The 11,810-nt window shown below is 38.0% G+C and overlaps 1 protein-coding gene across 1 annotated transcript; it reads left to right on the plus strand.

Moving 5' to 3' along the window:
* The first annotated feature begins 1,074 nt into the window (after positions 1–1,074).
* On the plus strand, positions 1,075–11,685 carry cops3 (COP9 signalosome subunit 3). The gene is made up of 12 exons (XM_015048491.1): positions 1,075–1,272; positions 2,678–2,807; positions 3,695–3,807; positions 4,264–4,313; positions 6,046–6,138; positions 6,240–6,419; positions 6,502–6,642; positions 7,336–7,509; positions 8,599–8,685; positions 8,815–8,928; positions 9,025–9,105; positions 10,811–11,685. The coding sequence occupies exons 1-12, from the start codon at positions 1,218–1,220 to the stop codon at positions 10,862–10,864; spliced, it is 1,272 nt and encodes a 423-aa protein (XP_014903977.1). The 5' UTR covers positions 1,075–1,217; the 3' UTR covers positions 10,865–11,685.
* Positions 11,686–11,810: the final 125 nt, after the last annotated feature.

Genomic DNA, 11,810 nt, shown 5'->3' on the forward strand with positions numbered 1-11,810 from the left:
AGGCAGAACTGGTAGAAACGCATCCTAGCCTGGAACTCAACGCGACACAACACCAGCTCCTTCCAAGATGGTTTATACAGAAAAGAGAGCTCACTCGGTGTGTTTTAAGTGTACCACATCATTTCTGCAGTTTAGCATTGAAGAAAACAAAACAAAAAATCTAAAATCAGTGCTTTTCTGTCTGATGAGCCTACCTTCAACAACTACTTAGTTGTTTTATATTGCAACTGAAATCAGGTTAATCATGTGTTTAACCGGTGATGGTTTTCTTTTCACAAATAAAGGTTTCATCTGTCTTAAACTTCACCTTAGAGAACTGTCATCACTGTAGAAGTTGAGTAGAATGTGACATCAGGTTTGAATGTGAAGAAACAAAGATGCTGAGAAATATTTATAGGCTTATAGCCGTTAGCTTGGTTATGCTTAGCAAATCCAACTAGATTTTCTTTTTCTTTCGTTTTTTATTTTTTTGCAAACAGCTAGTTTTTCCAACCAGAATGTGGTTATATGTGTTGTCATATAACTTTAGCTCCAACTTTCAAGACAAATCCAATGCATTATGTTTGCATTTTAAACAGAAAATTCAACTTATGGTTAAAACTCGAGCACTCCATTGAAGGTCATTCAACTGCAACCTCATATTTCAATATGGCTTTCCATGCATTTAGAATGTTTGGAAATGAAATGAGTTCTGACTTCTGAGGTAAATGGTCGTCCATCCATTGTTTGTAGTCTATGCCATTTCCCACTTATTCCTGTAGAGCTGTAGTTAACATGGTGCATGACAGGTAAATGTTGAAATTTAAAAAAAATTATATAGACAGGAGCTCTTAGTGTAAAAAACATCTTTGTTAAAATCAAGGAAGTGGCTTCCGCATTTCTTAGTGTTTTGCCATTACCATTTTCTTTTCTACAGTATAATAGTCCGCCATCTTAAGCCCCTTAAGATCATTTCTAAAAGTTTTTATAAACCAGTTGTAGAATTTTGTTATTCATTTTGAAATACAAAACGGCGAGCAAAACCGTGTATGTGGTACTTTAAGAGTCAAAAATGACGTTTCGTTAATCCCGTAGCAGCCTGTTCTGTTCCCGTGTTCTCGCGATAGCTTTCCCATCAGTGGCGGCTGTGTGGCCCCCTGTCTCAATCCGGACCGACTTGTTTCTGACGTTTGAATGAAAAACACTGCGAATTACCTCCACTTTGGACCCAGGAAATAATGGCTTCAGCACTGGAGCAGTTCGTTAACAACGTGCGGCAGCTCTCCGCTCAAGGTAGGGCCGCTAAACTCACCGTAGTGAGAAGTATTAGCTAGTTAGCTAGCATATGCTACCCAATGCTTTGGCGATAGCCAGGCAGCAGAACTGCTCAGAGCTCTGCTTTTTGCTTTATCATGTAAACACACCACAAAAACGAGTTTATTGGGGCGCGAGAGTCCCGTAAACTCTCAGCATGGGGTTCGTCTGTTCCTCGTAACTCTTAAGACTCGCTCAAACCCCACGACCCGTAAAACTAAATGTCAAAATTCTACTTTTTGGTTTTGATCTAGCTAATAATTTCTGAGTATTGCCTACCGGTAGTCCCGCCCAGGCCTCCTCTGATTGGTCGTTAAAGCAAAATCTGGAACATAATTGGCTGAAAGTCGTATCTGTCAATCGCTTTTGCTTTACCTCCCTTGTGCAAGGCCTTGACAGGGCATCTGACCGGCCGATTGGTGTTTTAAATAACTCGCAGTGGGTTGGCACAAAACAAGCATGTGATTCATGTTGTTTTCTACTTTTATAAGTAATAACTCATCAGGAGGGAAAATATAGAAAACGTAGCCATTTAATATTATTTATTTCAATGAATAAAAAAAGTATTCGTCTTACACTAGCCCTTAAAGTGACACACAGTTAACGTTATTACATAAATACAGTGTCCTTTAGGTTTTCTTTTTTTTCGTGTATTTTTTTTTCTTGGAAAAAAATAGTGTCTTGCACTTTTCCACTTTTTATCACGAACAGACATCTGTGTTTTATGGGTAATTATTGCAACAGACAAGATCAAACATTGCAAAGTGGAAAGAAAATATGTAGTTTTTCAAAGGTATTTACCAAAACAAATCTGAAAAGTCAGAGACACTTCATAATCAGAGCTGAGTCTTCTGCTTTGTCTTTACCGGCCGACTCAAGCTCAGTCACTTATTCCTGATTCTTTTTTTTTCCGCTACATTGAAGTTGATATGCTACTATTTATCATTTGAAACACAGCCTGCACGACATTACCAATATTTCTACCTTAAAAGGCAACACGTGTGTGTATTCCTCCATTCGTTTTACAAGTTGGTTGAGCTTTAGCTTTTATTCCAAAGCTTTATCACAGATTTCATGTTTGCTCACTGATGTTCCCTAACAGGAACTAAAATTCAGGTAAAGTGTTTTTATTAGCTATGGGACTTCTGGAGGAAATTGGTTGCACTGGATTTAAAAAGATGCTCATAGATTGTTTTTTAAATAAAAGACTTTCCTCTGACCATAGATTGTGGTTGTAACGAGACAAAAACGTGTAAAAGTTTAACTGGATCTAAAATGTTTTTTTGTTTTGTTTTGTTTTTTTTCTTTCCTGACTTTCTTTCCCAAGGCGCTGTAATTTTAGGAAGTTTAAATTTCTCCCTGTCAATCTCCCTTCCCCTCCCAGGCCAGATGACTCAGCTGTGCGAGTTGATCAACAAGAGCGGGGAGCTGCTGGCCAAAAATCTGTCCCACCTGGACACGGTGCTGGGGGCCTTGGACATCCAGGAGCACTCCCTGGGCGTGCTGGCTGTGCTGTGAGTCAGAGTTCTCCTCTGTTTGCGCTCATTAGGCGCCATTGTTCTTCTGTCTCATCTGCTTTACGGTATTCTGTCGGAGTGTTTGAAGATCAGTTGTTCTCTCTCTAGGACGTGGTAAAAACTGTCATTTTCTGAAAAGTCATTTTATTCTTTTTCTCAAATTGTGTGTCACAATGTAGAACTAGGTTATTATTTATGGGTAATTATTGCAATAGACAAGATCAAATATTGCAAAGTGGAAAGAAAATATGTAGTTTTCAGATTTGTTTTGGTAAATACCTTTGAAAAACTACATATTTTCTTTCCACTTTGCAATATTTGATCTTGTCTGTTGCAATAATTACCCATAAATAATAACCTAGTTCTACATTGTGACACACAATTTGAGAAAAAGAATAAAATGTTGCTACCAGAACATGCAACCAGGTTGCATGTTCTGGTAGCAACATGGTTGATTCTCTTCTTTAGAAAAGAAAGAAACATGTGCTGAAGATTTTAGTAAATTGGAATATTATTGAAAAGTCCATTTATTTCACAGGTTTGTCACTAAATGAAACAAATTGTGTAGATTAATTCCAGCCTTCATGATGATTTTTTTTTTGCTTATAGAGAATGAAAACATGAAATTTAAATTAGAATATTACATTCTTTTATTCAGCCCAGTAAAAGAACAAAACTTTTTTTTCATACAGAGATGTAGTTTTCATAAAAAAAATATGTTTAAAACCTGCATAAATCCTAATATATTACATATGACTAAGATTTTCAGCTAAACTTTGGTTTAGTTAATATTTAGTTGTTTCCTGTCGAGGCCTGTGATGTTGTTAATTTCTCATGGTTGCACTGGAAGACGAGAGCTGACCTTCTCCTCCTCTTGCTGTCAGATTCGTGAAGTTCTCCATGCCAAACATCCCAGACTTTGAGACGCTCTTCTCCCAAGTTCAGCTCTTCATCAGCACCTGTAATGGGGAGCACATTAGATATGCAACAGACACTTGTAAGTAAACTCTTGACGGTGAGCAAAGCTCGTTCACATCCTGTCTGCGGCGCTCATGGTGCCTTTTCTACTGCGGACTGGATTGATTCGAACATAAACGGACAGACGTGGATCCGATTGTTCCCACCTGGAATTAAAAGCGTTTTTAGATTCACTTAAGTTACACTTGAGTCATTTTGGCGACAAAAACAAATAATAACCTAGTTCTACATTGTGACACACAATTTGAGAAGAAGAATAAAATGTAGCAACGCAAAGGCACTGACCTTTTTGACCCGGAAACAGGAAGCCGAAGCCGAAGCTAAATTCTTACAGCATGCTTGATAAATAACTGATGGCAATTTTTGAAAACAGTAGGACAAAAACGTTGAATGATATCTACTGAGCTATTTACCAAACAACGAACTGCTGTTTTTTTATATGAAATATCTATTATTAATTTCTCTCTCCTTGCAGTTGCTGGCCTCTGCCACCAATTGACAAACGCCCTAGTAGAGCGGAAACAGGTAAGAGCTTCAGCAGTGAATCAGTTTCTTGCTTCAGACATAATTTCATAGATGCTCATCTCAGTGGAGAATTTGACCTTTTCCTTCGGTAAACATCATAGACTTTATGACACCGCTCAGTGAGCCAGACGGTGACCTTTTGTAAAAGTTTCGGCAAAATTCTCATATTGTTCTGTTTTGAGCTGAAAAGTTTCAGGGAAAAAAAAATAATTGCATTTGTTAATCTAGTCCTGAAATGGAAACCTCAGAAGTTATGGAGGATAAAGGACTGGACTTAGTGGTCCAACGTCCTCATGCTTCCTTCTGCTGATGAGCTTTATGAAAATGCTGATTTTATTATGAAACTGTAACTTATACAAAAGGACGTTTCTGTATTGGAAATTATATTTTATTGGTTTCAAGTAATATTCTTATCTTCTAGGTGAGGTAATTTGAGGTTTTCCTAGAATTGAAGCTGTCAAAATGAACAGAAAAAGTCATTAAATATATTGTTCTACTTGTAATGAGCTACACTGTTTTTATTTCATGAACTAGTTTTTTCATTTTAAGTAGCTATTAAATGGCTTAAATGTGAATCGGTAGTCGTGGTACGCAATATTCACATGCCTGAGGACTGTTTGGAGAGCTGATATATTTTATGTGTTCTGAAGTTTTATTTTTTTCATGCTCATGCAACATTTAGCCATTTGGACAGCAAAAGCTCACACTAGACATAAATGACTGGCAAAAATGCTAAAGAAAGCACAGATCAGACAGACAGGAGAGAAGAAAACAGGCATAACTGATATCGTTATTGCAATATTTCCCAATATTATTGCCGTCGCAAGATTCTCTGATATCATTCAGCCCTGACTGGTAGGAATTAGAACAAAACGTTCATGTGGATCTTCAGTCATGGATTGTAGTTTCCAGGACAATCACAATCTTTAAAAAGCCTCACTTGCTGATACAGATTTTTTTTTTTTATTATAAGTTTTTGTTAGCGACAGTGGGGTGATGGTTGTTAATCGCACATGCAGATGTGACCTGGTGGGCGAGTCAGACAGGCAGGCAGCTCTCTAACAGCAGAGCAGATGAGGACGGTGGCAGATTTTCAGACCTTTGCAGAGCCAGATAAGATCAGTCTCACACTGAGTTATGCTGGCTCTCAGACTCTCAGCAGTCTGTGCTGGGGCAGCTCATGAAAACAGGAAAGTTCTGATTTCTGTTTTCACCACTGCTGTTTTTTGTTTTCTGAACTTTTACAGCTTTTGTAGCCCAGCTTCTCTTCTCAGTTCTGGCTTTACTTCCTGTCTGCTGCAGCACACGTCCAGCTTCGTAAAACCCTTTTCAGAGGGTTCGTCTCTCTACTTGCTTTATTTGCAGTCCAGCTGCTCATTGTGTGCTCCATGCAGGACAGATCATCTCTCATAAAGTCAAAGGGTCTGCTTGACACATTTATGGTGAAATAGTAAATCAGTCATGCTGCATTTAGCTTGCTGCTACATAAAACCACCACTTCCTTCTAGTTCAGTCGCTGGTCTAGATCTTTTGTGTGTGGGTGTTTTTTTTTTTTTTTTTTTATGTTGTTCTGACATGTGGCGGTCATTTCACTCTTAGCTTAGAATGATTTTCAAGCCCTAAGAGGTGTTTTTTTTTTTTTTTTTTTTTTATTTTCTTAGAGTAAATATTTGGCTGCATTTAAAACAATTTCAGTTTAACTTAAAGCTTCCATCTTCTTCTTCTTCTGCAGCCTTTGAGGGGTGTCGTCATCCTAAAACAGGCAATAGACAAAATGCAGATGAACACAAACCAACTTACCTCAGTTCATGCAGACCTGTGTCAGGTGAGTCGGCTGTTTCCTCCCCCGTCCCTGTTCGGTCCGGTCCAGTCCAATCTGGTCCGGTCCAACTCCGCCGCCCTCACCCTCCTCTCGTTCTCCTGCAGTTGTGCTTGTTAGCGAAGTGCTTCAAGCCCGCTCTGCCCTTCTTGGAGGTGGACATGATGGACATCTGCAAGGAGAACGGAGCCTATGACGCAAAGCACTTTTTATGTTACTACTACTACGGCGGCATGATCTACACGGGCCTGAAAAACTTTGAAAGAGCACTGTATTTTTATGAACAGGTACGATCCCGTTAGCTCGTCCGACGTCGCAGCCAGTCGTGCTCCGAGGGGGGACACTAACCCGTCTGGTGTTCCTCGACAGGCAATAACCACTCCGGCCATGGCGGTGAGTCACATCATGTTGGAAGCCTATAAGAAGTACATCCTGGTGTCGCTCATTCTCCACGGCAAAGTGCAGCAGCTGCCCAAATACACTTCACAGATAGTAGGAAGGTTCATCAAGGTAGGAACTGGATCACAACGCTGGTGTTTCTCTGCTTTAGCAAAACAAGTGGATAGAAATTCTGTCTAATGTCTGACATGCAGGTGACTCTTCTTTAGAGTACTTTGAAGAGCAGCTACCAGAATATAGCATTTTAGCTAACATTAACATTCTCCATTTTAAGCAAGTTATTCCTGCTGTTCAACTTTCTCCTTTTGTCTCACCTTCAGCGTATTTTATTGGGATGTTGAGTGATAAACCAACACAAAGTTGCACCTAATTATGAGGTTTAAGGAAGAAATTGAAAAAAAATCTAAATCTGAAATTAGAGTTGCATCAATAGCAGTTTTCTGGCCGATCAGTAATCTTTAAATATGCTGACCTGCCGATTCTGATTTTGGCTAATACTGTGACTTGATGGTTTTGGGTCCACATGACAAAAAGCTTGGTTTAGCATATTCATGTGTCTAGTCAAAGTCCAGACCTAAATACATTTTGCCTTACGTTCTGACTTAGCTTGAACTCCAAAAACTCCCATGTTTTTGTTTTGGTCTATCGCATAAAATCCCAATAAAATCCATAACGTTTGTGGTTGAAAGGTGAAAAATGGGACATGAATACTTCTGTAAGTGAAGAAATTATATCAGCCAGTTAAGGCCTGAGCTTACCGTTTTCCTCTCCTGCTGTAACCGTGGTTTCCGCCTCCACCCACAGCCCCTGAGCAACGCCTACCACGAGCTGGCTCAGGTCTACTCCACCAACAACCCCGCCGAGCTGCGCAGCCTGGTCAACAAACACAACGAGACGTTCACACGAGACAACAACACAGGCCTGGTCAAGCAGTGCCTCTCTTCCCTCTACAAGAAGAACATCCAGAGGCTAACAAAGGTGAGGACTCTGGGCGATTAACTCGCACCAATTGTCTTAATGTTGGAAATGCGCACTATTAAATCGGGTTTTAAATGGAATGAAATGAAACTAAACTGTAAGGTAAAGTCAGTGATGCAGTAGCATAAAACGAGCAGTTGAATTGGATATCCAGTCATCAGCCATTAATCGTTCTCTGAAGACAAGTCTTCTCTCTTCTGAAGCTGGAACTAAATAAAATCAAAAACCAGCGGAAAGATTTCAATCGCTTTAGACAAAGCATAGTTAATGAGAAAAATGATAACAGTTAACAGTTTAGCTAGATTTTCAGCTTCCTATCCTGAAATGATGACATTTGTAATTAGAAGCCTGCGTTCAATCTGCCTTTGGAAAGTCTTACTCACAGGATCCTGAAAGTGACCTCAGAAAAACTCATGAAATATTCCAAGGAATCAGGGAAAGCCTGTGAAATCCAGTGGTGCAAGGATTTCAAGGTGTTTTCGTGTTAAAAAAAAATGTTAAAATGTATTAAATTGGGTACTTAGATTAACCAACAATACAGTTTAGATTGCATAGTTTTTTTTCTATAAATGTTTATTTTATGAGTTAATTTTGGTTTCTGAAGTTTAATGTACCAAGATTAATGTTTAAACCTGATTTTATTTAGAGGTAAAAATATTGTGCTACTCCTGAAACTATGTTGAATGTTTATGGTTTAAACAGGAAGATATAGTTTTTTAAAGTTAAACTTTATTTATATAGAACATTTACCACAACCTTAGATGACCAAAGTGCTTCACAATAATTAAGACATCATAAATAGACCTATAATAAAATAAAAAATAAAATTAAGTTTGATTAAAAAAAATATAATAGTTAGCAGTAAATTACCAAAAATACAATAGGAATAAAACCAACACTTACTTAATTTCAGTTGCACTGATTTCCCAAAAACTCGTACTAATTCAAATGTACTTTAATCAAGTACATCACTTAAAATTTTCTGCTACAATGCTAAAAATCAAAGTAAAGTACTGTAAAGTTGCTGTTCTCCACAAGACCGGCTTCAGCGGGTCTCCAATGACTTCCTGTTTCATCTGATCCCTGCAGACTTTCCTGACGTTGTCTTTGCAAGACATGGCGAGTCGAGTGCAGCTCTCAGGTCCCCAGGAAGCAGAGAAATACGTCTTACACATGGTGAGTCTGTGCACAGAAACAACTTTGAGCTGTTTCAAACATTTTCTCTTTTAAATTTTAACGCGAGATCAACAATGAGGCCTGTTGGAAGCGGTTCATGTAATAAAAAAAAAAAAATGTGCATTTCAGATTGAAGATGGCGAGATCTATGCTAGCATTAACCAAAAGGACGGTATGGTCTGCTTCCATGACAACCCCGAAAAATACAACAACCCAGCAATGCTTCACAAAATAGATCAAGAGGTGATCCTGAAATCTGCCTGTGGATTTTTTTCTGCTTTAATATCCTGGTTAAAGCTACTATAACCCATATCACTGTTTCCTTATTATTACTTACAGATGTTGAAATGTATAGAGCTGGATGAGAAACTAAAGTCTATGGATCAAGAAATTACAGTAAACCCACAGTTTGTGCAGAAGGTGAGTGTTTTATTTCTGCTTTAGTGATGACAGCTATAACAAATGTCTTGTATTCATGCAAACATATCAATTATGAGATTAATTGATTTAAATAAAGGAACATTTTACAAGATGGTCTAAATATGATCAGTAAAATAGATGTTGACTACAATTACTGCCTTCCTTAGTAATTATAGTCAACATTATCATCAAAATAATTTTACATGTCATGAGATAAAGGGATAAAAACCCTTAGTTCAAAGACTCGTTTGAACTAACTTTTTGGAATATTACACAAAAATCAAAGTTTGGTGTGTAACCCAGATTCAAAATTGTAATTGAAAAGGTTTCAGAAATGTTCTTCCTGTTTGAACTAATTGTTTTTTTTTTTAGGAAAATTGGAAAAAATAGAAATGACTAGCATTGGTTGAGTCAGTTAATTCTGGCTTAATTTTACACCATATAAATTTTGACCCACCAAAGAGAAAATAAAAATATTTAAACGATTACAACTCACTGATATGACTGATACCATGTTCTTCTTAATCATCATTTATTAGCGTTTATTACCAGACACAACAAAGTACCGCATTTTTTGACATGTTTGGCTTTCCATATATTTTCACTACTGCTGCACTGACATCTTAGATCACCAAAAACCCAATAGGTTACCACACTGCAGTTTCAAACAAGGAAGTGTGTGTCTAAGCTTTTGCATCATCATTGCCAGGCATTCCTGCCTGACTTTTATACTCAGTAGCTTTAAATAGTATCTTTATCTACTTATTGCCTGAATAAAAGCAATAAAATGAAACGCACGCCAAATTCTGAATGACAGTTGTGAAAACCTGTGGTTTCTGTAACCTGACAGTTGAATATGAATGTTAAATAACGTTAAGCTCATAAAAAAAGCTTTTCAGTGCAGTAAGCAGGCATGTTTTCTCCAACATATTGAGACATGTCTGTGGTTCATTCAAGCTTTCAAGACTTTCTAAGCAGACCAGGAAGGTGAAGCAGATTTCAAAAAAGCAGCCATTTTGTTTGTTTGAGCTTTTCCCCTGTCAGTCATAGAACATGCAGGAGTACATGGAGCATACTTCTGGTTTAGTAACGCTAGCGCTGCTAATTGCTAATATAAAATACTAGATATAGCTTAAAATGTCTGATATGGAACTGAAAATGTGTTCTTGCATTATAAAGCCATTACCATTGTATCAGTTGAAAATGGTCTCAAGGGAACAATATTATCGTTTATCACAATAACTTCTGGGACAGTTTATCATCCAGTGAAGTGTATCGTGACAGCAGTGTAGTCAGAGGCTTCTTCACACCACTCTAATACAGACTGCTACAGGAAATCCTTCCTACAATAACTCTTTGATAAAAGTTACAAGTTTTTTATGTTATTTTACGCCAGTATTAAGAGAGAAATCGGAATAAACTAAACTCACATCCATAGGTTACAAACTTTACAAAAACTGGAGAAATATGAGTTCTCTAGTGAAAAGCAAATACTTCACACTACTGCCAAGCATGATTAGGACGGGAACGTCACAGCTATATTTGAACTGTGGCGAAATCTGAGAGCGTTTCTTCTGTAAAATGTGTCAAAAAGAAAAGCCCCACTTTTGATCTGTTTTGTTCTAAGAACATAGCTACGACTTCTGTGTTTTTGTGGTAAACATTTCTGACCCGTGCTGCTGCTGCTTCTTCACTTGTCCTGCAGAGTATGGGATCGCAGGAGGACGACGTCGGTAGCAAAACGTCGAGTTATTCATGAGGGGGCCTTGGACAGGGACAGAACGCCACAGCCACCCCAACACGTTCTTCCCGGGATGAGTTGGATTTTTTTTAAAAGAGGAAAAGAAAACATTCTGTTGCGTCAGGACATTGGTCAAGGAAAAAAAACCTAATTGTGTGGAATGATGATTAATTTGGTTATTCTTACTTCACCGTGTCTTAAGGATAACAGATCCTTAGAGAAAAAGGAAAAAAAAAAAAAAAAAAAAACCAATTTTCGTCAGTGTTTTATTTATCAATGTTCAGGAGCGCCACAGCTACGCTGACAGAAACCACAACAATAAAAACTGGACTTATCTGTTCCAAACGTGTGTGAATAAATCTCACTTGTTTTTTTTGTTTTTGTTTGTTTGTTTGTTTGTTTGTTTTTGGGTTCTTCTGCATGATGGCCGTAACTGGAGGGGCATTACGAATGAAGTGAAGCATCTTTGGCTGACGAGGAATAAATATGATTATATTCTACTTTTTGTAAAGACCGCGCTGATCGTTTTCTTCTCACTCCTTGGTTAGATTGTAGATATCATCAAACGCGAAGCTGTACACACGGACATACCCTCGATGAAGCTCGACACTGTGGAGAAGTCGAACACAATCTGGTGCACTGTTTTTTTATTTTTTTGGTTTTTGTTTCTCTTATTTTATTTTATTTTCTTTTTAGGCCAGATCCACTAGGTGTCGCTAGAGCACTGCACAAGAAACTGTTTTGACAGCTTGAAGTCAACAGATATAACCAATCTGTCTTTATCAATTGGGAGCTTGAGCATTGCGATTGTGGATCTGTTAATAAATTGTTTAAGAATACAGGTGTCAGTTAATTTCCTCTACACGCTCTACTTTAGCGTCCATCATTTCATAGTGGATCACAATCTTGGTTGTAACTTTGAGGTTGACTCTCTTCTCATTGGGTGCGCACCATTTTTCACCCG

Source organism: Poecilia latipinna, unplaced genomic scaffold (assembly GCF_001443285.1).
Source record: "Poecilia latipinna isolate Pla-1442-1.1 unplaced genomic scaffold, P_latipinna-1.0 Scaffold886, whole genome shotgun sequence".
Classification (NCBI taxonomy): domain Eukaryota; kingdom Metazoa; phylum Chordata; class Actinopteri; order Cyprinodontiformes; family Poeciliidae; genus Poecilia; species Poecilia latipinna.